At 49.6% G+C, this 27474-nt stretch overlaps 1 protein-coding gene across 1 annotated transcript; it reads right to left on the minus strand.

Annotated features, from left to right (window-relative positions):
- Positions 1-750: 750 nt before the first annotated feature.
- Positions 751-26858, minus strand: LOC118835585 (zinc finger protein 2 homolog). The gene is made up of 6 exons (XM_036742783.1): positions 26709-26858; positions 24604-24763; positions 21130-21233; positions 9112-9238; positions 8363-8449; positions 751-3432 (listed from the first exon to the last, which is right to left on the minus strand). The coding sequence occupies exons 2-6, from the start codon at positions 24635-24637 to the stop codon at positions 1694-1696; spliced, it is 2091 nt and encodes a 696-aa protein (XP_036598678.1). The 5' UTR covers positions 24638-24763; positions 26709-26858; the 3' UTR covers positions 751-1693.
- Positions 26859-27474: the final 616 nt, after the last annotated feature.

Consider the following 27474-nt stretch of genomic DNA (forward strand, 5'->3'; position numbering starts at 1 on the left):
CTGTAAGGGAGTTTCCTCTATCAAAGCCTGCTTTGCAACTTGAGCCCTCAGAGATGCGCCTAGAGCACAGACTGTTCTGGGCCTTGCCTACACCCAGGAAGGATGTGTGAGAGGTTGGACTGGAAGCCGGGTCTTCCTGTCTCAGTGGCCAATTCTCCGTCCGCTTCACTGCCTTTCAACAGTCTCCCTAAAATGGGAATGGGAAATAACAGGAACACCTTATGGCACCTACTACGTGCCAGGAGCTGTGCTAAGAGCTTTTACAAATACTGTCTCATGTCCTCCTCACAATCACCCTAGGAGGTGGGGTGCTGTGATTATCCCCATTTTACAGTAGAGGAAGCTGAGGCAGGTACAGGTTAAATGACTTGCCCAGAGTCACACAGTTCGTTAAATGTCTATTCAGGGCTTCTGGACTCCAGGTCCAGAACTTCATCCCCTCTGCCACTAGCTATCTCTATTCATTTGAACTAAATTGAATATTAAAATGCCACAAGAAGTCACAGATAGCAAGACTACAGAGAAACGTGGGCAGACATAGAAACTGACACAGACTAAGGAAAGCAGTCAAAACGATATATATTCAAAGACTACAACTAAGTACAAGACAGCAACATTCAGAAAGATACACCAAATACCAAGGGGCCCAAAAGGGCCAGAGAAACAGAGAGTCTTTCAGTCACCATCTTGTGGATGTGGGCGAGCGTACAGCTTGGTTTATTTAACAAACAGTCGATAAGGTAACATACATTTAATGTACAACAATTTTTTATGCTTGTTTATTTTGATTTTTTTTTGGTTGTGGATGGCTAATAACTGTAGCATAAAAAGGAAAACAGAAAATTCTGTACAAATAACTAAATAAATAACATTTTGGTGGTTTTGATTGAAAATATATCTATTTCTTTAACATTACAGTCCAGGTGCTATTTCAGACCAACCCCACTGGCTGCCCTGATGGAGGCCACCTGAGGGCAGCAAATGCATTCTGGAGTAAGGAGGGACAGGAAGAGGCTGGAGGTGTTTCTGCCTCTCAAAGCACCAAACCAGGATAGAGCAGGTGACCAACTGCAGCCTCAACTCTCTAGCATTTAACAAACGCTAAGTTGTAATGAAATTTTCCCCATAAAAATGGCACAACTTTTAGCATCAGATGTGGTGCAATGGGAAGACCCTTAAACTGGAATCAGAGAATCTGGGTTCAGGCCACAGTATCCTAGGCTGAGAGCAGGAAGGGACCCCAGAGGCCAGAAAGTCCAATGGCTTCATTTTACAGAAGAGGAAATGGAAGCCCTGGGCTTCATCCAGTGTCACAGAGGGAGCAAGCAGGGGCAGGATGGGAGCCCTTTGGGTGCAGAGCACCAGCACTAGTGCTGTCTGCCGTTTTATCTCTGTCACCGTTTCCTGATTCTGAAAACGAGGATGTTGGATTAGATGATCACTAAGGTCCCTTTCAGCTCTGCAGTAGTCAGGAGCTAAGTTCTGATATCTTGTAAGAGATGAACTAGCCCCCCCCCCCCCTATTTTGCCATTACTCATGTTTTTCTTCAGTTCTGCAATGCTTCCTAAGGGTCCTGAAGCCTTTTCCACATTAATACATGATGGAGATTCTCACCACAAATGAATTTTCACCATGTCCATGATGGTGTATTTTCTGGCTAATGGCTTTCCCACACTCATCATATTCCAAGGGTTACTTTCGAGTATGGATTTTCACATGTTCGGTAAGATGTCTCTTCCGTCTGAACGCTCTCCCACACTCATTACACTCAAAGGGTTTCTCTCCGGTGTGAATTATCTTATGTTCTGTAAGGTGCCCTCTCCGGCTGAAGGCTCTCCCACATTCATTGCATATAAAAGGCTTCTCTCCAGTATGAATTCTCTTATGTTCATTAAGGTTCCCCTTCTGGTTGAAGGCTTTCCCACATTCTTCACACACAAAAGGTTTCTCTCCAGTATGAATTCTCTGATGTAGAATAAGGTTTGAGTTCTGGCTAAAGGCTTTCCCACATTCATTACACACAAAGGGTTTTTTTACAGGGATCCTCTTTTGTTCAGCAAGGCTTCCCCACTGAGTGAAGGGTCTTCCAAATTCATCAAAACTGTGTGCTTTCGCTCTTGCGTGAACTCTCTGATGTTTAATAAGCTGTCCCCTCTGGCCAAATGCTTTCAAACATTCAGTACATTTGTGCGGTCTCTCTCCTGTATGAATTCTACGATGCGCACTAAGACTTCCCCTGTGCCTGAATGCTTTGCCACATTCATTACATTTATGGGGTCTCTCTCCTGTATGAAATCTCTGATGTAGATTAAGACGTGTGTTGTTGATGAAGCCTTTCCCACATTCGCTGCATATAAAGGGTTTCTCTCCAGTATGAATTCTCTGATGTTCAATAAAATTTCCTTTCTTGCTGAAAGCTCTCCCACATTCATTACATTCAAAGGGTTTCTCACCAGTATGAATTCTCTTATGATAAATAAATGATGCTCTGTGTCGGAAGTCTTTTCCACATTCGTTACATTTATAGGGTTTTTCTCCAGTATGAATTCTCTGATGTAGATTAAGGCATGAATTGTTGCTAAAGGCTTTCCCACACTCTTTGCATTCAAAGTGTTTCTCTCCAGTGTGAATTCTTTTATGAACATTAAGGGTTCCTCTTTGGCAAAAGGCTTTTCCACATTCATTACATATATAGGGCTTCTCTCCAGTATGAATTCTCTGATGTGCAGTTAGAGTTCCCCACTGACTGAAGGCTTTGCCACATTCATTACACTGATAGGGTTTCTTTCCTGTATGAATTCTCTTATGATGAGTCAGATTTTCCCTATGACTGAAGGCTTTCCCACATACATTACATTTATGGGGTTTTTCTCCAGTATGAATTCTCTGATGCTGAGTAAGGTACGCTTTTTTCCCAAAGGTTTTCCCACATTCATTACATTCATATATCTTTTCACCATTATATATTTTATGAAACTGAATAAGGTCTGAGTGGTAACTAAAAGGATTCCTAGATTTATTATATTTACAAAGCTTCTTTCCCAAGGAGAGTCTATTACAATCAATTAAGTCTGAAAACTGCTTGAAGCTCTTAACAAGAGTATCATATTTATGAAGACTTTTCTCCGTAGAAACCCTCTGTTGTGGAACATAGATCGACTCTAGACTAAAACTCCTGTCAGCTGGATTGCGTTCAGGGAAGCTCACTTTATTCAAAGGTTTTCTGGAAGTGACTGTTATCTGTCTGGATTGTATCTCTCGGTTGCCTTTCTGCCCCTCTCCCATGACATCAAGGTCCCAAGCTTCTACCATCTTGGAATTCCAGGGACCATTCCTGGTTGCTGGTCTTTCCTTCAATGATGCTCCCATAAAAAGGCCATGCTTTGGAATCCAGTCGTTTATTTCATACTTGGTCCCTGAATTGAGGGAATCTGAAAGAAATGAAAAGAGTCAATATCTACTGTTCCTTGTATCAGGAAGAAGGAAGTTGAGACAAGTTAGCACACATTTATTAAGCACCTAGTGTATGTTGGGCAGTGCTTAGTGTTGGGGATACGAAGAAAGGCAAAAGACAGCCCCCGTCCTCTAAGAGGGGAGACAACATATAAATGACGATGTTCAAACATAATATACACAGGATAAACTGGAGATAATCAACACATGAAAGGCTAACATGAAGGGCCACTGAGAAAGATTTCTTGGAGAAGACGGCATCTTAGTGGGGATTTGAAAAAAGCCAGGGAAGGCATGAGGCAGAGATAAGAAGAGAGCATTCCAAACATGGAGGATAGCCAGAGAAAACGCCTGGAGTTCACAGATGAAGGGTCTCGTTCACGGAACAGTCAGGAGGCTGGGGTCGCTACACCAAGAGTACGGGGTTCAGCAGCGTGTGAATAGGAGTGAAGGCAGTGGGTGGTGGGAGTCATCTAAGGTTGAGGTTTGGCAGGACAAGATCAGAAACATCATAAGGGGGAATGGGGCTTGAGAGAAAAAGACTATCTAGCGAAGTCTCTCACCAAGGAGTCATGACGGGGAAGGGAGGAGAGTGTCTAAGTGCTAAGAAAATGATGACCTGGGAAAGAACGGAAGGGCTGAAGTTGTGGTGAGGAAGAGCAGGGTTAGGGGATGCCAGGCCCAGGGTAAGGTAGAAGGACCAGGGGGAGTGATAAGATAAGGGAATCTTGGAGCTCATGACCATGAGAGCCAGCTTTGAACTCAGGAAGATGAGTCTCTATTCACTCTATCCAGTGCTCTATCCGCTGCACCACCCAACTGCCCTATTGGGGAGGCAGGGGTGGGGGAGTGGAGAAACAGGTGAATTTCATATTTTCCCAGTTGTTTTTTTTAATAGAACTCGGAAAAAACCGAAATTCTCCCAGAGAAACAGAAGGTCAAGAATTCCAGGGAAATGATGAAAAAAAAGAAAGAGAAGGGGCGGAACAATACCAGATCTCAAACTATACCACAAAGCGATGATCACTGAAATGATTGGTACTGGTTAAGAAATAGAGAAGTTGGGGGCAGCTAGGTGGCACAGTGAATACAGCACCAGCCCTGGAGTCAGGAGGATCCGAGTTCAAATGCGGCCTCAGACACTTGACATGTGTACTAGCTGTGTGACCTCGGGCAAGTCACTTAACCCCAATTGCCCAGCACCGCCCCCCCCCCAAAAAATAGAGAAGTTGGTTAGTGGAAATGACAAGGTGCATAATGTACAGAATCAGACTAGCACAACAGCCTAGAGCTGATCACTACCAAAGACCCCCAGTCCCTGGAGGCAAGGGCTCACTCTTTGACTAAAAGTGCTAGAAAAACCAGAAAGCCGCCCAGCAGAACTTAGGTCTGGGCACCCAACAGATGAACGGCTTAGACATAAAATGGGACATCCTAAGCATTTAGAGGAGAAACAAAGGAATGACCTTCCCAATCTCAGAAGATGGGAAGAAAAGTGAGTATCACAAGACAAAATAGACAATTTTGATTACAGTGAAATTTAAAAGTTTTTTCACAAACAAAATTAATGTAATTAAAACTAGAAAGGACAATTAGGGAAAAAAAAATTCTTTGTAGTAAGGTTCTGTGAGAAGGCCTCATATCCAAGGCATGTACGGGATTGGTTCAAATTTGTAAGACTAAAAAGCCATTCCCCAGCAGATAAATGGTCAAAAGGCAACAAACAAACAGTTTTAAATGAAATCAAAGCTATCAACAGGCATTTGAAAAAATGCCCCAAATCACTAATAATTAAAGCAAGTGTGAAGTTCGTCTCCTGTCCATGACACTGGCAAAGCAGATGAAAAAGGAAAACAACATGTTGGAGGGGCTGTGGGAAAACAGCCCCCTGAGTGTAAGGTGGTAGAGCTGTGAGTTGGTCCAGCCATTCTGGAAGGAAATTTGGAACCGTGTCCCAAAAGACACTAAACCATTTGTATGCTTTTCCACGACTAGTTACACTACCAGCTACACTACATTTAGGCCCCAGAGAGATCAAAGAAGGAAGAAAAGGACCCATAGATACAAAAATATTCATAGCAGTTCTTTTCATTCACAGTAAATTGGAGGTGGTGCCACACTGCACAGAGGAATGGGCCTGGAGTGAGGAAGACTCATCTTCCTGAGTTCAAATCTGGCCTCAGACACTAGCTATGTGACCCTCTGCAAGTTGCTTAAGCCTGCTTGCCTCAGTTTCCTTACCTGTAAAATGAGCTGGAGAAGGAAACAGCAAACTGCTCCAGTATCTCCAAGAAAACCCCAAATGGGGTCACAAAGAGTTGGACGCCACTAGAAACAGCTGACTAACAACCACAAAGTGATTTCATCAGTGTAGGGAACTCTGGGATAAGGAAACTAACTAAGCCAGTACAGCTTGGCACCTTATTGTGTTAGAGGGTTGCCTGGGACATTTAGAGCTTAAGTGACCTGCCCAGAGTCCTACTGCCTGTATGGGATTTGAACTCAGATCTCCAGGCAGGCACTCTAACCACTATGTGGCTTCAAAGAAAAAAAAATAAACCAAAAGAGGCAAAAACCAAGAATCAACGTGTCAAATACAGAAAAATAGGGAAAGATCGACGTGATCTTGTGCAAAGTAAAGTCAGCAGAGCTGAGGAAATACAATCCACAACGACCCCAACTATGTAAATAGAAAGTACACACACACAAACACACACACACGAACACTGACAGACACACATGAACACACGCACACACATACATGAACAAACACATGTACACACAAGAATACACACACATGCACACACTCATACACACATGTGCACACACACATGTGCACACACACAGAGTCAATGCTGTAAAAAGCCTGCCTCTAAAGAAGAGATAAGGGCAGATTTCCCCCTGCCCCCCAAACATTTGCAGGGGTGGAAGGTACACAAAGGTTGTGCCATAGTTATGCCAATTTTTTCCTTTTGTGTCTTAAAATAATCCTGTTTCTTGGACAGGATAGGTCTGTGGGAGAGGGCAGGGGAGGGACATTTTGATCTGACAATAAAAACGCCGGGGAAACTCTGGTTATAAAAAAGGCAACAAGAAAAACTTATTGAAAAACCAGAAAGTCTAGCGGGGCTTGATCTGGAAGAGTGATTTCCACATGCGTCTCTCTCTCCATCCTGTGGGCTGGTGCCCAGCGGCATGGCCATTCACAGGGTCTCTGTGCCCAGGCCTGTCCTGGGGCCACATTTCCCATGGGAAGGCACTTCTCTGGGTGCCCAGTGAAGCCAGACCCACTGGCTCCTGGGTTTGTCTCCCCAAGAGAGGATGAAAGCTGTCTTTCCCAAAGCCACAAGGTCCTGCCGTCTTCTGGTTTTGTGGGTAGCAAGCATGGCTCATTTCCTCCAACAGCATGTCAGTTGGTCAGCTGCTCATGAGCAGGGACTGTTTCATTCACTGTACTGGGATCCCCAGTGTTTAGCACAGTGTCTGGAGACAGGACCCCACCATGACTGAGATTCTACTGTGAGAATGTGACAGACAGGAGGCTGCAGGTATAGCTGAGAGAGTGCTATATTTACCGCTGGGAAGATCTGGATTCAAATTCTATCTCAGACACTTGCTAGCCGTGTGACCAAGTCACCTAACGTCAGTGTGCCTCCGTTTCCTCATCGGCCGGCCTCAGGGCTCCCTCAAGCTCTACAGGCAGGTGTCTCTGAAATACCCTGACCTCTCTGGTGGCTTTTCCTCATTTGTGAAATGATGGGGTTGGCCTCAAGGACCTTTGGGGTCAATTGATCAACCAATAAACATTCGTTACATGCATACCATCAGCCACTGGGGATACAAGAAGAGGCCCTTGAGGAACAGAGGGCAGGGGCTAGAATTCAAAGGGCTTGGGGAAGGTTTTCTGTGGAAGGTGGGACTCTAGCTGGGATTTAACAGGTGATCAGCGGTCGGAGCTGAGAGACGGAGGCTCTTCTTCATGGCACAGCCAGGAGGCCGGATCCAAGAGAATGTGCCAGGGAGTGAGGTGGGAGAAGGCTGGGAAGAAAGGAGGGGGCAGCTGATGAAGGGCCTTGAATGCCAAGCAGACCATTTGGGATTGGATCCTGGAGATGACAGAGCCACCCGAGTTTGCTGAGTAGGTGCATTTTAGGACAATCCCTCTGGAGGGTGAATGGAAGACAGCCTGGAGTGGGGAGAGACCTGAGGCAGGTAGGCTCCCAGCAGGCATTGCAACAGTCCAGGTGAGGGCAGGGCTGCGTCAGGGGAGAGGAGGGGGCGTATCCTCTCCAGCTCAAAATCTATGAGCCTAAAAATAAGGACAGCAGGACTCCAGCTCTAGAGCTGAACGGGGGCTCCAAGAACATCTTGTCCCGCAGCCTCATCCTCTGGATCAGGAAACTAGTAACATTCTTTGTCCCAACAGAAAACGAGACATGCCCCATGTGCAGGATGAGGGGGACGGGATAAGTAAGCTGTGATTTATGAACAGAACGGCATGCCAGAGAAGTGAGAAGTACAAGGACAACGTATTCAAGGTGAGCCAAGAAACCCGAGGTGGGAAGTAATGCCCTAAAACCCAGCACAATTAGGACCAACCCTGGGAGCTCAGCAGCAGACCGCCAGCCAAGGGAATCTGCTCTGGAGCTCTAAATACACCCACTTCGTTGGTAACAGGTGTGATCACTCAGATGCACTTGTATGTAGGAGTGGTGTTGACAGCTCTTCAGGGGAAAAGCAAACAGACAGCAAGACCTCTGTCTGTGGCTGAGAGATGGGAGAAGAGCAGCGGAGGGGAGCAAGGGCTTCTCACAGGGAGGGGGGTGATGCTGAGGAGAGGCCCCTGCCCACATCTGGCCCATGGAGCTGTGGCTGCAGCCAGGGATGCCCATTTGCTCACTCACTCACCTGGATGTGGCACTTCTGTCTCAGGCAGACACGGGGTTTCTCCTCTCTCCAACTGGCAGATGACCTGAGGCTTGGAAACAGGAAGCCCTGGGCAAGGGGAGAGAAAGAAGGCAACGTTGGGAACAGAGCATCTCAGGGTTCAATCCTAAGTCCTTCTTTCTCATTAGGGAATGGAGAGCATGCCGAAGATATCCAGGGTGGTCCCAGGCCCTTGGAGAGACCCTCTGCTCTGCATTCTGAGGGTGGAGGAGGAGCACGCTAAGAGCAGGGTACCAGTCCGCTCTGCACACCCGAGGGAAGAATCACTGACTTGGGGGGCAGAGTTGGGAGGTGCAGCCTTGGGGCCAAGCACAAGATGGAAAATCCTTTTCCACTAAGCAAAGATCTTTCCCCCTGGAACAGGGAGCAGAGGTATTCTAGAGGCAGCACAGAAGAGAGGGCGCTAGACCTCAGGCCAAAGACACAAGTTCAGATCCTTCCTCAGGCACTCACTTAGCTGGCTGGCCCTGGGCGAGGCCCATGAGCTGCCTCAGTTTCCTCTTCTATAAAATACAGATAATGGCGGCAGCTACCTCCAAGGCTGCTGTGAGAAAAAGCAATGGCTTCGGTACAAACCCTAGTTACTACTGCTGCTGAGGCTGTGGTCACCGTGAAGTCTATGGGCCCTGAGACTCTGGAAACTCCCGTCTGCTCCAGTGTTTCTGCGCAGTCCCCCCACCCCGGCCCTGCCTTCCCCAAGCGGTGCTTACCCAGGGACACGAGGTTCTCAAAGGTCTCCAGCATCACCTCCCTGTACAGGGCCCTCTGGGCGGGATCCAGGTGGCTCCACTCCTCGCAGGTGAAGTGCACGGCCACGTCCCGAAACGTCACAGGACGCTGAAACATCAAGCACATCCCTGCTCAGCCGGAGACTGCTCCCCTCACCGGCCATCTCCGGAACAAGGGAGACCAGCGGGCTGTAGAGGGAGGCAGGGGTCTCTCGGAGAGCAGCTGCACAGATCCAGCAGGGCAAAGGGGGCCATCCTTGCTTACCTGTGTGGGTGTGCCCTCAACAAACGGCACGCTTTACTTGTACTGCCCCAGACCAGACAATGAGCATGCCCGGCTTCCGTCCTGGGGTTAGATCTACAGCACTGGCATCAGCAGTGACTGCAGGCACGCATTCCTAATGGCTGACACTGGAGCAGTCACCGCCCACTGCCCATCACCCCAGAGTGGGCAGGTGGGCTTGGAAAGCAGGACCCCATGAGGGGTACCTCAAGTGAGTTCTCCCCAGCACCAACCAGTAACGTGACCCAGCTCTCTGTCTCTTCCCCCAAATGCGGATGACCACCTTCTACTTGCCAGGTCCTGGGGGCACTGGCTTCCCCTGGTCCTCCTCCTCCGTATCTGACCACTGCTCCTCCTCAAGCTTTTCTGTCCTTTCCCCGTCCATATCTCGTGCACTAGTAGTGGGGATCCCCCCACGGCTCTCTCCTGGGCCAGTTTCTCTTTGCTCTATGTTCTTGGTGATCTCATCTGTTCCCGTCCCATGTCTATGCAGGTGATTCCCAGGTCACTGGGTCCAGCCTTCATCTCTCTCCTGAGCTCCTGTCCTGCAGGTTCTCAAACAGGCCCATCGTCTTCCTGCCCCCCAAACCTCCTTCTTCCAAACTTCCCATTACCATTGGGGCCCGCCACCTTCCCAGCCACCCCAGCTCACCTCCTCATTGTCACACTTGACTCCCACACACACAAGGCAGCCAGGGGGTACAGGGCATAGTGTTAGACGTGGGCAGGGAGACCCCCAGCAGGCTACTGCAACAGGCCAGAAGCAAGGTGATGAGGGCTGGGGGGTGGCCAGGGGAGAACAGATGTGACAGAGGAAGAAAGCTGTATGATGCCTTCACTGATTTGCTCTGTTGCTTGGGAGGGCCCTGGCCTAAGTATGGCTGCTTCTGTGACTCAGTTTCCCCTCCTTTACTCAAAGCGACACCCCCAGGGAGGTGTGCCAGATTACAGAAACCTGCATCACTAAGAGCAGAAGACAGGAATGTTGTGTGGAGTGGTGTGGATAAAGCTGGCTCAATCACAGAGAGACTAAACCAAACGTGTTCTATTAGCATCTGGCAGAATGACCAATAAAGAATTACTAAAGAAAAACGCTATCTAACAGTGACGGTGACAGCCACTGTGAGACCTGACTGCCACCATGCATCCAAAGGGTTTCGTTCATCCGGTCTGTAACCGGTGATGTCAACACGAACCTCGGGTAAGTGAGGATGCCCCTGAGACGTGAGGCTGCGGCAGCACAGATCATGTCAGACACCACAGAAGACAGAGAGGCTGTGTCGGGGTGGGGAAAAGGCACGGCAGGCGGGAAGACCTGGGTTCAAATCCTGCCCTGGGCAAGTCTCTCCACCTCCTTAGACTCGGTGGCCCCTGAGGTCCCCCAGCTCTCCATGCAGGGTCATGATCTATAGCCCTATGAACTGAAATGTGAAGGTTTAAGAAAGGGCCCACAAAGGCAGAGAGTGCCCTCTCCCCTTCGGAGTCAGAGTCCTGCTTACTCTCCAGGTGACCCTGGACCAGTCACCAATCACGGGACTCCAGAGACCATCTATCCCAACTGCTTCACTTTACACGTGAGGAGACTGAGGCACACAGACTGACCCAGGGTGGCATAGCAAGCAAGCTGGGGTGTGAACTCAGGTCCCCTGACTATGATCCATGGACCGTGATGCCTCTGTGGGTCTCGGTTTCCTCATCTGTAAAATGAGGCCTTTTCCAGGTCTAGATCTATGACTGTAGGATTCTAAGAACAAACACAAAAAAAAAGTCTATTTAAAATTATTGTCCAAAATGAGACTCTCAGGGATCTCATTTACGCACTGACTAACGAACAACCGAGCTTCATAAAGAAAAGCCACATTTATCTGGCTGAGTTGGCTGGGGCAGAAGAGGCCAAGGCCAAGGCCAAGGCATCCAACTGCGCAGGAAGGCACCAGACCAGAGACCCGAGGGGGGCAGGGATGAACACACGCACCCGAAGGTTTGCAAGGAACTTCACACCCCCTACCTCGTTAGGAAAACAGCCGTGATGACAAACAGAACATGCTGAATTTGGAGACCTGAGCTCACTCACAGGATTTAAGGCTGAAGCCCGGCTTGTCTCCTTACAACCTACGTGACCTTACGAAAAGTCACTTCAACTTCCTTTGTCCTGCCGGTGAAATGAGGGATGTGTATTTATGTATGTGCATATATGTGTACGTATGTATGTGTGCATATGTGTATGTATATGTGTGTAGGTGTGTGTGTGTATGTGTATATATACGTGTGTGTGTGTGTGTGTGTGTGTGTGTACACTATATTAGGGGTTCTGGATCCAAGGTCTGTAGATAGAATTCAGGAAATCCATGGAGAGGAGGGGGAAATCACATCTTTAGAGCAATATTCCTGGTTTCCTTTGTAATTCTTTGTGTTTTATTTTCTGCATTTAAAGATGTGGTTCTGAGCAGGAGTCTAGCCCTAGACTTCCCCAGACTGTCCAATGGGTCTGGGGCCCAAGAAAGGTGAAGAATCCCTGGACCAGAGATCTCCAGGGTTCCCTCTGGCTTGTAGCCATTTCACTTCAAATACAGATGATGAATAAATACCTCTGTCCAAACGATCTAATAATCAGGGAAACAGAAATGAAACCACTCTAATTTAAGATGATAATTTACTCCCCTCAACTTGGCAAAAAACGGGCCCAAGTGATAAAGCTCCATTTGGGCGGTGCGGCCCAGGCCCAGGCCCATATGCGTAAGGTGAGCTGGCCCAACCTCAGAAGGAAATCCAATAAGAGACCTGATCAACGATCACAAGACTGATTACGTCCTTCGCAGCAGAGAGCCTCACCTAGAGATTCTAGCTTAAGGAGGCAATTAAAATAAAAAAAGGCCTGATCACCTGCAAGGTTTAGTGGCTGCTTTGTTGGTAACAGTGAGGAAAAAAAAGGACTCCAGCCCAGACTCAGGAAGACCCAAGGTCAAGTTCTGCCCGTGACCATGGACAGAGCCCAGAACCTCTCACTGACAGTCAACTAATCGGTGGAGAGTTTTCTTCCTGCAAGTATCTTGCCCAGATTAAAAGCAGAGACCGAAATCAGAGGGAGTCTAAACAGGACCCCAGCTTAAGGAAATGCTCACTGAGCCTATGGTCGTGAGGACTTTATCTTTAAGGGATAAACAACAACAAACAACAACCATTAGCATCTTGGAGACTGATCTTCATGGGTGTCTTTGAAGGAGAAGTCATGGAGAAACCATCTATGAGAGGCCACAGTTAATCACCAGGACAGAACAAGTGTTGGGGAGTGACTGGTCATCTTTGAGAGCATCCATGGGAGATGGGGAGAGAGAGCTAAGATCTTTTTGCTTGAGGACACTTGAGAGTTGGAGTTGTCTTGTTGGAGAGCGTGAGAGACCTTCGGAGAGAACTGAGTTTTTAACACTAACTCTGTGGAGGAGCCATTCTATGTAGACCTACTGAGAGACTGTAACCACCATCCCAAGGGGCCTGAAATGATGGCCATCAGTTCCAGTACCTTGGGGGAGTCAGCAGTTGCAAGCCAGGCAGGGGTGAGAAAATTCTAGTGGACAACAACCATTTTTTTCTCTGCTTTTCAAGAGCACAGGGGTGATTCTGGTTGACCTTTCTCAGAGTCAATACACAGAATTAATATTTATCTGTCTTTATATTGATTGTGACTGCTAATAAATTACACAGGCAGTTAACATCGATGTTTGTCTAAGCCTGTGGGATCAGGGTTTGAAATGGAGAAAGAGAAAGAAGCTTATGGGAAGAGATTTCACTGGTTCACTGGGTGGGGGCTCAGAGCTAAGTATTAATTACAGGTTTCGCATTTTAGGAATTTATGGTATAATATCAAAACATACCTTGATAACCTTAGTGCCTGGTGATAGAATTAATAAGGTGACAAGACAGGAGCAGGTAGAAGTTTGGTGTGAGGCATTTCTCACACCCTACATCATGATACCCCTATGTATTCCCAAGGCATTTACTACACAAGGGGTCTGTAAATGTTAAGATTAGCTACAAAAACTATACTACATAAAAAACAAAAAAAAAAAATTTGGAGAAACTCATACTGACACTAAACCTGCAGAAGCCCAAACAAAACAAACAGACCTTTATAAATACACATAGAGAACCAGAAGGGAACAATGCAGAATAAATACAGTCCTTGATACTTCAGGATCTATGATTTCTGTGGGCATTCACTCCAACGGTGCAGACTGCAACCTATCTGGGTCCTCTGAACCTGTGCCTTGTCCTTTCCCTCTCCTAAAGTCGCCACAAACAACCCAGACAATGTGCTGGGGACCTTCTATACCTGAGACCAATGGATCAAACTGGCTGTCGGTCCTTATCCCCCATTTTCTATTTTCACATTTTTTTTTTTCCGTATCGTCATTTTCCCAAGAAAAAGGCAGTTTGCATTTTAAGATTTTGTTTTGGAGATCTGAGAGGCAGGAAGTGGGGGTGGCAGCCTTGGAGTCTGGAAAGCTCGGCTTCAAGTACTGCCTCTGACACACGTTGCTACAGTCACCTAGGGCAAGTTCCTTCGCCTCATCTCTTAGCGTTCCAGGGAGTTAACTCTCTAAGACTCTAAACTACGGATGAGTGAATTACTGATCCAGGTTGGTAGAAGGCATTTCCGTACTGGAAGTTCTTCATACAAATGAAATCACAGGCCTAGATTTTTAAAAAACGAGATTCCCCGTTTTAATTATTTACATTTCTCTTGAGTATTATTAAATTTATAATAATAAAATATTTAAAAACAAAAGGAATTAACAGAGGGGATTCAGTGTGATAAGGAGTATCCATGTGAAAATAAAAGCCAACATTATGTGTTCTGAGAAACACTAGAGGGATTCCCACTAAAAATGGCAAGAAAACAAAAATACCCACTTATCATGACTTCTCTTCCACTAAGTACTGGCAATGCTGTATCAAATCCAGCCTCAGACACTTACTGGCCCTGATGTGTTGTGTCAACAACCCGGCTGGCAGCTTCTGTGGGGTATAAGATTCACCCACAGCCAGCACCCAGAAAGCTGCCAACAGCACAGGTTCTTTCAATCTGCTTAATTAAGGAAAGCAAGGTGAAGGGGTTGACGAGCTTACTTTTAATTCAAATATCATTCAGTTAGTTCAGGGGAAAAAAACCAGCACCCTGAACTTCAAAACAAAATGCAAACAAATTACAGACATCAACAGACTTTGTCGGATTCAAGTCCCAACAGATAGTTACCAGAGTTCAACAAAGTTTCAACATCCGGGTTTACAAGCTGGAGGGCTCCTTACTACAGCTGCCCGGAGTCTCCTCATCAACACCATCTCCAGAGCCCCGCACAAATGGCTCTGTCCTCCCTTCTTATAGGGCTTCAGATATCAGACATCATCTGAATCACCAGAGCTCAGGCTCTGGTGATTGCTTCTTGAGTTGGCCCCTCCCCTTAGGATCCTGGGAGGTTCACATCCACATGGATTACGTTAACACCTAATGGGGTTTGGGCCTGGGGCTTAGCACCTAGTAAAGCTCACTGAGACAAACTGAGACAAACTGAGTCACTCAAAGAAAACAAAGGCCATTCTGGTTACATGTGTGTGACCCTGGACGAGTCACTTAACCTCTGTCTTACTCAGTTTCCTCAAGTGTAATGATATTATTGATAATAATAGTATAATCTATATTAATCACACCAACCTCGGAGGGCAGGTGGGAGCATCGCATGAGGTGATATTCATAAAGTATTTAGCACAGTGGCTGGCACACAGTAGGAGCTCTATAAATGCTTGTTCCCTCCCCCTCCCTTAGCCGCCCCTCATATATCAGACAGGCATTCTGGAAGATATAGAGCGGACTCCCTTTGCCAGTAGCAGCATACTGACCACATCCAGCATTTGGGCTTCCATTTGACACAGGACACCTGAGGGTGACGGATTCACACTTTACTGCAAGAATAAGACCTGAATCAAGGGGGCTCTTGCTCATGGCTCAGGAGCCTGTTTTTTGTTTGGACCCAGGATTTCATCCCCAGGGGGATGGAGAAACTCCCTCCTCTGCACAACTTCTGGTCCCAGAGAGTGGCCTGGGGGCCCCGAGAGGTCACTAAGTGTCAGAGGCAGGACCTGAATCCAGGTCCTCCTGACTTCAATGCTGCTTCCTATCCGCTAATACCACACTGCCTCTAGGAGGCTAACTACAGAAAAAATGATTATATTAGGATAAAAGATTTGCTGCTGTTCAGTCTTTTTCAGATGTGTCTGGCTCCCTGTGACCCCATTTGGGGTTTTCTTGGCAAAGATGCTGGAATGGTTTATAATTTCCTTCTCCAGCTCATTTTGCAGATGAGGAAACTGAGGCAAGCAGGGTTAAATGACTTGCCCAGGGTCACCCAGCTAGTTAGTGTCTGAGGCTGGACTGGAACTCAGAAGACTCATCTTCCTGACTCCTGGCCTAGTGCTCTGTGTACTATGGCGCCACCTAGCCAGGGTGTAAGACCAGCCCACATGCTGATTTAGTAGCAACAAAGGTTTTTTTAAAAAAGGAACTCCATTTACAACCTACCAAATCAAGCTGCAGATTTATTGCAATACCAATAACACACCCAGGGCTGGGCCTGTGGTTCTGAAGGTCAAGGAAACCATTTCTACCAGCGGGGTAGGGAGGGGGACACTTTCTCTGCAACTGACCAAGGCCAAGAGCCCAGGGTCAAAGAGCCAGCATGTATCAGAAACAGGATATGAACCCAAGACCTCCCAGCTTCAAGGGCAGCTTTCCATCCACTGCCTCCAGAATTAGATAAAAACATCCTATTAAAATGAATATAAAAAAACCATGCGGTGGAGGGGAGGGGGGAGCGCCTCCACGGAGGAGTGGACAAAGGATAGCCAAAGAACTACAAATCGATCATTACCAACCCTGCTCATTGAACAGTGCACATCAGCCCGACGCCAATCACATCCCGCAAAATGACACGGAGGACAAAAGAAGAAAATCACCTCTCTATCACTTTGGGTTTGTTACCCAGTTTGTCACCTTCTTAATTTTTTCAAACTCATATTCAATTCATTAATCCTCTCCTTGGGGGGGATGTAATTTTCCCCTGAGGACTGCTTTGGCTGAATCCCCAAAAGTTTGGTCCGTTGTTTTATCATGATTATTTTCTTTCACACAATTACTGCTTCTATTATTTGTCCTTTGACCCACTCATTGGTCGGGACTTCACTGTTAAGTCTCCCCATGGCCCTGTGGAGCCATGAACTCATTCTGGCTTTATTGTACTGTGGTCTACAAAGGATGCGGTCACTATTTGTCTGCAATATCTCTGGGCCCTAATAGAAGGTCAGTTAAAAAAAAAGTTCATGGGGTGAAAGAAGATTCTGAGAAGTACATATATTCTTAGCAGTTCTGTTTAGGAGATGCCATTTTACCTCTAGTTTCTCCAGCAATTTGTTCAATTCTGTGTTTTCCCTTTTCTTTATCTTTGTTAGATTCACCAAAACTGAGAGAGGAATATTAAAATCTCCTTTCACTACTGTTTTAACATCTATGTCTTCTTATAATTCATACTCCATACTCTTAGCAGCATGTTTTATATTTGATACCATTGACTGGAGAATCGCTACATTGTGATTTGTAAATGTCATGGAGTTTCACTTTATCACAATAACTGGTGCCTAGAGAAATTCAGAGAAGTATGGAAGGCATCCGATGCAAATTAAGTAAGCAGAACTAAGAAAACAGTACAAACTATGACTGTGGCAACACAGATGACTCAAGAAGCATGGACGACTTATGTGAACTGATGCAAATTAAGTAAGCAGAACCAAGAAAACAGTACATACAATGTCAAATAGCAACAATACGAATGAATGAAAAACCACCACAAAACCTCCAAGGCTCTGTTCTTATGACGAAGCTTTGCTACTGAGCAACAAGAGGATACATCTCCCTTCCTCAGCTAAAGAAATCGGGGTTACAGGTGTGGAATACTGCAAATGCTATGCAACCAAGGAAATGTGCTGGCTACTTTCGTCGAACTGCCTCCCGACCCACCTCTTTTTTATTATTTGTTATAAGGGATAGCTCCCAGGGTGGGGAAGCAGATACACATGGAAATGACATAAAAAAGACATCAATGAATTTTTTTTTTTAAAGAACTGAGAATGACAAATAAAACAAGACAGAAAAATAAATTCAGAGGCACATGGAATAAGTGTGGCCTTATACTTACAGGCTTTGGATGATATCACAAGGCTGTTACCCTAAAAACTATAGGGGATTGGGCAAAAACCCAAACAGAGGCAGATCAACTGGGTAGAATACACACTCCCAATAGTCAACTAAATGTTTATAAAAAGATGAGTGTTTGTTAAAACTATAGAAGAGAAAAAACTGAGATTGAGTAAAATCCTTTGGAAATTTGGTGGCTAACATGGTGGCAATGATACTTAGGACCTCGTGTAACGTGATGTTTGCCAATGAACTCCAGCTGGCCAACAGACTAGCATAAAATAGCTATTAAGAGAAGCAAGAAGCACATGCAATGATGTCTTTGTCCTGATTTGGAGGAGGGTTTTGTTTGCATTTAACCAATAAAATTATTAAGAAGAAGAATGCCTGATTCTATCAAAATAAAAAATTCTGTACAATAACCCGCAAAAAATTGAAGAGAAAAAGGTTAGGGAAATACAACTACAACAAAAACTTGATGTTTGACTGCACGGAAACTGCTGACAAGCTCCAGTTAGAGCCCAGTGAACTCCAAATGGGTAAGCGTCCTGAATTTTCTAAAAGTGCGAAGAGAACGCACTCACCTCCCTTTCACAACTACGGTGATGGGAGAATTCTAAACAAGGGATAGAGGAGAACACAAAGAATAAAACAATCTTGACTATTTTTATAAAATTAAAAACCTTTCACACATATCAAATCCACGAAGGCAAAGGTATTTGGTTGTTTTTTTCCTCCCAAAAAACTGTAACATAAAAACAAAAGACATCAATAAAAACGATTTAAAAAGGCCCAGTGATACCTCCCAGTCCATAATGGAAAAATGGTCAAAAAAGATGAATAACTTAAATTTAGATCATTCATAATCACTAGGAAGAAATACTCTATCACTAAAAACCAGAGGTGCAAATTAAAAAAAATATGAGGGTACCACCCCACAGACATCCAAGTGGCAAATATAATGAACAGCAACTAAAGTCAGCATTGATGGGGTGGTACAAAAACACGCATGCTCATCCATGGCTGGAGAAGTCACAAAGTCACAATCTTTTTGGAAAGAAATCTGGTAATTCATAAAGTTACAAAACCAATCATTCTCTGACAAACCACTGCTGGTTACAGATCCTGAAAGTGCTACCCCAAATGAAAAGCGACCTCTGTTCAAAGATTTTCACCGTGCTGTTAAATCGGTAATTACAAGAAACCTGAAAATCCCCTCCACATGCAGCCAGAGGGGAATGTGGTATGTTAACAAAGCAACTACCCAGGGAACTCCCGGTGGGAACATTCCCTCTCCCATGGTACACGCTCCAACAATTAGAGGCAGAGATTCCTCGGGCACTGAAGGGTCCTGTGGCCAGTGGGTGCCAGAGGCTGGTCTTAGGAGCTCCTCAGCCGCACCACCCGTCACATTAGTATGCTGGAATACAAGAAGGTATTTCTTGAGGAATATCAAGAAATTTGGGAAGCAGTCAAGGAGCAACCACTATGACTGCGGAAAAGGCATCTTGCTGGGGATCTGCCTCCAAGGGCTGAAAAACCTTACCATATTCCAGGCACTGAAATTAACTGTTACTATGCAAATGGGTGGCTGGGGGCGCCATAGTGCAAAGACCACTGGGCAGTAGTCAGGAAGCCTCAGCTCCCTGAGTTCAAATCTGGCCTCAGATACTTCCTAGCTGTGTGACCCTGGGCAAGTCACTTTACCCTGTTTGACTCAGTTTCCTCATCTGAAAAATGAACTGGAGAAGGCAATGGCAAACCGCTCCAGTATCTCTGCCAGGAAAACCCCAAATGGGATCACAAAGAGTCAGACCCAACTCAATAAAAACCAGAGGAAGAAGCTTAATTATCAAAATGGGGAGGAGGACTATTTCAGCATAAGGTTGGTTCTGAACTGCCGAAAGCATGAAGGTGTGAGTTCCTAGTAACCTTTTTTCAGAAACAAAGAACCTGGGCGCACTTGGTAGGACTTTCCCTTTCTTGGAGAAGGAAATGGCAAACCATTCCAGTGTCTTTGCCAAGAAAACCCCAAATGGGGACACAAAGAGTCAGATGCGACTGAACAACAAGCAAATCTAGGTGGTTGTATAAAGATACATAAAATGAACACACTCTGTTTTCTGGAGCGCTCTTTGCCGTCTGAGCTTGCAGGAATGCGCCTGCCCCCTTTTGTCTTCAGTGGTTACCTGCCCTGGCTTCCTTCCTCTGCACGTGGTTTAAAAAACAGACACACTTAGGGACCTCTTGTTTTCACCATCCCTTCCTTTCTGAACAGATGTGAATGAACAGCCTCCCCCCCCCCCCCCCCCCCCGCCTTCCCCCTCCTGCTTCCCCCCCACCTCTCCCCCCTCCCCTGCCTCTCCTCTGCTTCCCCCCTCCCCTGCTTCCCTCCCTCCCTTGCAACAAAGAATTAAAGTGGGGAGGGGGGAGTAGAGCCACCATCACTCACCCGTAGGCCCGACTCACTGCCTGGGCATTTCTTAACCTGGGTTGACGAATGAATGCCTCCGTGTGCCTGCTGGCTCCCATTAGATGGTAAGTTTCTTGAGGGCAGGGGCTGCCTTTTGCCTCTTTTTGCACCCCAGTACTTCACACAGCACCCAGCACACAGGATAGGTGCTGATTGGTGGCTCTTTGGCCACCCCTCCCCCCCACACCCCAACAACACTGTCATGGTGCCTTCAGCCTCCTGGACCCCTGTGCCGGCTTTCCTTCTTACAAGTGGCTAAGGAGAGACCAGATGCTCCAGCTCCCAAAGAAGTGGGGCTGAAGGGCTGCCTTAACGGGGCTCGCCTGCTTTGACGGGCCCAGCGTTCCTGGACAAGCCTTGGCCGGCTGTCCATCCTAAGGCGAGGCTAAGGGCGTTCTGTGTCGCACCAAGAGAACTGAATTTAATTCAGCACAGCATTCATTAGGCACCTGCTGTGTGCCAGGCCCTCAGTCAGGGGCTCAGCTACAGAAGCAAAAAGCCAACAGTCCCCGCCATCCCAGCTAAGCCTGGACCAACGCAAACCACAGGCAACTCCAAACCTGGAAGTGTGTGGGCGTGGGAGGGGACAGGGAGTCCTCCCCTTTCTAAGGAGAGAAGTGGTTTTCATGTTCACATAAGGGTCTGATCAAACTTAAGTGCACGGTGGTGTCCACAGAGCCAAACACAGGGGGTCCAAACCTTGCCTCTGACACAGCCCAGCTGTGTGGCCTAGGACAAGTCACTTGTGCTCCCATGGGGCCCCAGGAGCAGGAGAGTTATCAGTGTGTGTCCTCGAGCTCAGAGGGAGCCCCCTATCTGGATGAAATCACAGGTCCGCGCACACACACGTGTGCACACGCACACTACACATACACACATTCACACACACACAGTCTTGCCTGCTTCTGAAGGCCCCCAGCATCGCCCCAGGCCCCAAAAGAAGCAAAGCCTGGAGCTTATCACTGGACACAGTGAGGTTTCAAAGAAGGACCCTTGACTCACCTGGGCCATGGCTGTCAGGAGTCTCGAGGCCATTCCTTCCTCTTCTCCCTCCTCCTCCTCTATCCTCCATTCTTTGGAAATGGCAAACTCTTGGGAAGGCAGGCCTGAGGAAAGAGAGACAAGTCACAAGAGAGAACATCTGTCCACAGCCCCCCAACTCCCGTCCAGGCTTCCGAGGGCATAGCCAGGAGGGCGAGAGGGGAAAAACTGGGCTCAGATACGCTATTCATCAAAGGCTCAAAATGCTGTGACTGGGCTGGGCCCGATGGCCTCTGAGAGCCTGTCCAGCTCAGGATCCCGTGACCCCGTGACCTCCTGGGCCTCAGATTCCTTGTCTGTACAGTGACGGGGCTGGGCCCAATGGCCTCTGGGAGCCCGTCCAGCTCAGGATCCCGTAACCTCCTGACCACTCAAAGTGTGGAAGAGGCAGACCAGCGAAAACAGAGAACCTCTTACCCCAATCAATGGGGAGAAACTGCGAGAGCAACTCAGTGCCCTGGTGGAGTCCCAACATGCAGGCCCAGATGGACTCCATCCCCGGGTACCAAAGCTGAACGACTGTCTGGGCTCTGGGGGATGGAGGCAGGGGATGGCAGGATGGGAAAAGGCAAATACTGGTGAGACTGTCTTTGAAGAGAGGAGGCAAGTGTACAAATGACAGGTGTGCGGGCTGGCCTGAGAACCCTCGAGGGAGGGCCAGTGGTTAGTGGAGGAAACGGCAGAAGCCGTTGCAGCATCATCAAAAACAGGTCAGGATGAGCTAACCACATCCTCCTCCTCAGCACGCTTCCCAGGCAGGTAAATCCGGGCATTGTGCCAGGCAGAGTTACCCGGACTTCAGCAAAGCCACTGACAAGGCTCAGGGAGAGGGAGTGATGAGGGCTAGCAGACAGTGCGGGGGCACAGCCCGACTCAAAGGGCGCATGGTCACTAATGGCTGTGACACATTTTAATCAAATTAAAGGTGCAGTTGGTGGGCTTGGCAAATCCGCAGAAGACATCAGTACCCCCTTTTCTACCTCCTGTCCCCCATGTCAGGACTCCCTCCTGACTCACCTCTGCCTGTCTGAATGACAGCTCACAGGTGGAAGGGACCACAGAGCCCAGGGGTGAACCTGGTAAAACAAAATCTGCTAACTGTATGTCAATGTATGATTGGTTTCCTTTGCAATCCTGTGCACCTTATGCATTAAAAACAGTATTTCGAGGAGGGGTCCCTAAGGTACTTCTAGGCCCACAAGACCACTAGCTAGTCTTGTGTCTGCAGTGACCTATTAGTGAACACCGTGGCCAGAATGGACTCTCCCTTATTCCCTGTTAAAGCCAAGGCGCCAGCGCCCTGGGCTTGCCACTCAGACTTCATCTCAAGTCTCCCTCTCCCTCACCCCCCACGCCCGAGCTGTGGCCAAGCCTGTTGACTGGACCTTCCGAACAGAGCACATCTCATGTTCTCCCCTGTAGCCTCTGACTCGGCCCTCATCACCTGACCCCTAGACTGTGGCAATAGCTTTGGGGCGGGGGCGGTCCTCCCTGCCTCAAATCCCTCCTCATTGCATTCCGTCCTCCACTAAGCAGGTCCAGCCCCCTCACTCCCCCACTCAAAACACTCCAGCCCCACAGACTAAATCCTGCTGGGCATTCTAAGCCCTTCAGGACCCAGTGCCCACCCCCCCAGTCTCTTACACCTTAGTCCCCAACACGACCCACCCTCCACCTCCACTCCAGGCATTTTCACCAGCTGCGCCCGGACTGAAAGGCCCTCCCCCCTCACTTCCAGCCGCCAGTTTCCCTTCCCGACTTAACTCAAATCTGGCACTAAGTACTTAAGAAATGTTTGCAACCCCCCTTCTGCAGGAAGTTCTTCCCATTCTCCTCCCCATGACACCATTTGCTCTTATCTGTCCCTAGGTTATCTCCCCATCAGACTGTAAACCCGTGAGGGCAGGAGCTGTCCCCAGTCAGTCTTTGTATGCCCTCCCCCTTCTACTTAGGACAGGGCTAGCACACAGTAGGTGCTTAAGAAATGCTTGCTGACTGACTGGCTTCTCGGATCCCAACTGTCATTCGCTATGTTAGCTCTGCCGTATACAAAACTGACAGGCCCACCACAATGCCCTCATCCAAGTCGTGGAAAGATCCATGAACAGAGACCCAGCTCTCTGAGGCCCTCTACTGCAGACGTCTTTCTAAGTTCACACAAGCCTCGAACCCGTGACCCCACCTGTACATGAAGAAGATTCTCCTCTACAAGCCGCTAGAAGCCATTCACCCGGGGAGAACCCGATGCCCACCCAGGTGGCCAGCCCCACCCACGGCCCATCCTTCCTGGAGAGGCCAGTCTGCCTGCGCACCCACTGCTCTATCAACACATCAGTAATCGTTTATTGAGGAGCTGCTCTGTGCCCAGCACTGGGCAAGGGGTTCAGGATTCTGGCACAAAGAATGAAAACTGCCCTGCCCTCGAGGAGCCTAAGAGGGGAGACCAGGCGGACTGGAGGCAAAGGCAGGAGCCATGGGTGAGGCCCAAGCAGAATGAGCAAAACCCGTCTTCCGTGGGACTCGCTTTCAAATGCATGAAGCCACGTAGCCTGTGTCTCTCTACAATCCTCTCTTCTCCAGACCAAACGCTCCCATTTTCCCCAATAGTTCTTCTCATCATGTGCTCGCCAAGGCTCCCGCTGTCCATCCTGGCTGCCCCTCTTACACTTATCAACCTCCTTCCCAAGCTATGGCACCCAAACCAACTCTCCAGGTGTGTGGACCGACCAGGACGCTGGGCTGGTCTAGAGGGTGCCATGTTCCCCATCCAATCAAGAGAGCAGTCTCTGAGAATTTATTAAGTGTTCTGTGCTGCTAGGCCCCTGACTCCTCCCTGGCTGTCCCATGTCCTGCTGCTCCGTCCTCTAATGCATATAGCTACTTTCTCCACCACTGGCACCAGCGAAATGAGGCTTCCCTGAAGTTCTCCTTCCCACAGATAGTGGAAAAGAACATTTCCATCCCTTGGGCAGGACCAGTCGGGATCCCTGAAGTATCTGTGGCATGTCCACTGTGGTCCAGGTACTGGGTGGCTGCAGGGGATTTCCATATGAGCTGGGGATTCCCCAAATACATACAGTAAAAGTGGGAGGATGGGGAGCTGGGCTCGGGTTCCTTGAGCACAGAGAGATGGGCAGAAATCTGCCAATGTCTTTCCCACAGGCAGCTCTGTCCTGGATCTTAACCAGAGCTGCCCCCTCCCCAGCAGAAGGGAAGCCCCTTGAGGGCAGGGAACGGTCACCTTCATCTTTGTACCCCCAGGGCCTAGCACAGTGTTGAGCCCGCAGTAGGTGCTTCATAACTGTTCACTGAGCCAGGAGTTGAGAGAACAGAAAAAGACACAGAATTTAGAGAGAGGACTCTTGCCCAGGGTTTTTCCTTACCTCTCTCCCCTGCCCCGGCCTCCCTTGCCAGCCCCAGGTCCCAGGCTCTCACCTCTCCCCTCGAGCATCAGGAAGAAGCGGTCCATGCTCGCCGGCTCCTTGGCCAGAACCCCCGGCCAGGATGGTCCGTGGCTCCCTTCCTCAAGCCTGGAGCTCTGGGCAAGGGGTCAGAGCCAGCTGTCTTCACTCCCTTCTTGCTGCAGAGCTGGGACCTGGGGGTGCCAAAGCGAGGTCACTTGGGATGGGGCCTCCCTCTACTCCCGGGCTCAGATCACTGCCTCCCCAGCAGAAAAGGGCACCAGAGAGGGGACGGGGGCAACAGGAGGGCCCCCAAGCTCCAGTCATATGCCAGGGGCCCAGGGCAAACAAAACAGCCCCGAAAGAGTTTCCTTCATTGGAAAAAGATGTAGTGAAACCCACTGTGTGCCCGACTCTGCAGGAAACAAGGGGGAAGCGCTGCCCCAGCAGCTGCACATCCTGGAGATTCTTCTAATCAAAACGTCAGAGGGTGAGTGGAGAAAACAGACCCATCCTTCAGTGCTGGGAGAGAATGGATCCCCTCAGCTGGGCTCCCTGGAAGGGGTGCTGGGGCTGGCCAGAAGCCCCATCCACACACACACACGGACGCTAGGGAGCAGCAGTCACAATACTCCCAGCTTATTCTTCTGGACTGCGGGGCTTCTTAACCCAGGGGTGGAAGGAGGGACGGCAGGGTGGGCTGCGGCTGGGGGCGGCAGGACCACCTGCCCAGGAATCCTCAGCTCTCGGACTCTCTGGGGCCCGGCTGCTTCATCCTTAAAACAGAAGTGATAAGAAAGCAGCGATCGCCCGGGGGTCTTGGCAGGCTCGAGGGAAAGGACACTTGGGCCACTTGAAGTCTACAATAATACGATCGGGACCCAGGATCCAGAAAAGAAAAAATACATAGGTCAGTGGCAGAGGGGAGGGCTGAGCGCAGGGTTCAGAAGGAAGAGCCCGGGGCACGAGGAGGAGGAGGCTGCCAGTTCCCCGGGGGCAACGACGAAACGGATCCCGAGACCCTGAGAGCCCCCCAACCCCGCCTGGCGGGCAGCGGCTGGGAGGCTCCCTCCAGTGGGAGCTAGCAACCTCCCCTTCCCCAGGCTCCTGCCCGACGCGGGTCGGGCTACCCCTGCCCAGTCCTCCAGCCACACACCTAGCCCCAGGCGCCTCTCCCCAGACAACCCAGGCTCCCCACTCCCTCCCCCCCCCCGCCCCAGCTGCAGCACTCTCAGCTCCAGACCCCCCCACCCCCACCCCACCATTCCTCCTCTAACACCTGGGCTTCCCGCCCCAGCTGCCGCCCTCTCAGCTCCAGGCTCCTCCCCTCCCTCCCCAGGTGCCTCTCCACCCTCCCCCCCATTCCTCCCCAGACAGATGGAGCTCCCCACACCTGGGCTTCCCGCCCCAGCTGCCGCCCTCTCAGCTCCAGGCTCCTCCCCTCCCTCCTCAGGTGCCTCCCTGCCCTCCCTCCCTTTCCTCCCCAGACAGCCCGAGTTTCCCACCCCTGGGATGCCCCACCCCAATCCCCCAACCCCACCCCGCCCCAGCTGCAGATCTGAGCTCCAGACCCCTCCCCAGGCCCCCATCTTCCCCTCTCCCCACCCCCGCCAGCTGCTGGGCGCTACCCAGCCGGGGTGAAGATCCCCGGGGTGGGGGGAAGAAGGGGAGACTGTCAAAGCCCAGCCTGGGCCTGGGGGGCGGGGGTCTGGAGGAGAGACCGTATGGTGAGGTCGGTCTTAAGGCAGAGCTGGAACGAGTTTCATTCTAAGCCCCCGACTACGAGGGGGCACGGCCTGGGGCTGCTCCCGAAGGATGCTCAAGCTCCCTCCGTGGCTCACACACATTCGAGGCAGAGCCTCCTTGCACACTCGCTCACACGTAAGCCCGCACGGACAGACTCACCCCCCAAGTGCGGTGGGGATACCACGCACACGCACTGGTGCACAGGCACTCACCGGTGCAACCCACGCACACTCACACACGTGCCCAAGGGCGGACGGGCAAGTGCACGTGTGCACGGCCACGCACGAGTGCAATCACGCGCATGCACACTCACGCGCCCTGACACACGCACACTCACGCACAGCTGCGGCCACGAACCAGCGTACTCTGAACTCCTGCAGCACATCCACTCACCCGCGCCTCCGTAGTCCAGCAGCCGCATGCTAGGGGCCCCACCTGCACCTGCCCCTGCCCCCACACCCACGCTCGCTCAGTCTCGGGCTTCACCTTCCGCAGCCCTGCGGACAAAGGCCAGAACGCCCAGCACGGAGGCGCACTGCGCCTGCGCGCCAGAGGCTCCCGAACTACAACTCCCATCATGCCCTACGGTTCAAGTTCACAGTCCCGGGCCGTCCCTGTCTTGCATGCGCCTGCGCACGGAATCTCCCACACACACCCCCACCCCGCCCTGCTGCAGGGTAGCTCCGCTGTGGTAGGCATAGAAGTCGGTTGCTGCAAACCGCCACAAGGAAACTAAGGCCCCGGGCCTGGGACCCCAAGGCTCTGCCGGCTCCCCGAGCTGGCAGTGCATGCAGACCCCCTGCTGCGTAGCCGCGAGGGAAGCCCGAGATCCTAGACATGGGGGGGGGGGTTCCCCAAGGCCTTCGTTCCCAGAGGTCGATTGGGGTCCAGAGAGGGCTAGGGGCTTCCCGGGGGTCGGCCAGGGGACGAGGGGCGCTGCTCTGCCTGCAGAATTCCCCTGCCAAGCTAGTTCACAGAATTAAAAAGAAACTGGACTTTTCCGAATTTGGCCAAAGAAAGTCTCCCATCGATAGCCGCCATAGTCCGCACTTATGTTGCGCTTTAAGGAAGGCGAGGGGCTTTCCAAATATCCAAATGGACCCTCACCACAATCCTGGCCGGGAGGTGCTGCCGTTAGCCACGTTTGACAGAGGTGGAG

The sequence above is a fragment of the Trichosurus vulpecula genome, chromosome 2 (assembly GCF_011100635.1).
Source record: "Trichosurus vulpecula isolate mTriVul1 chromosome 2, mTriVul1.pri, whole genome shotgun sequence".
Taxonomy (NCBI): Eukaryota; Metazoa; Chordata; class Mammalia; order Diprotodontia; family Phalangeridae; genus Trichosurus; species Trichosurus vulpecula.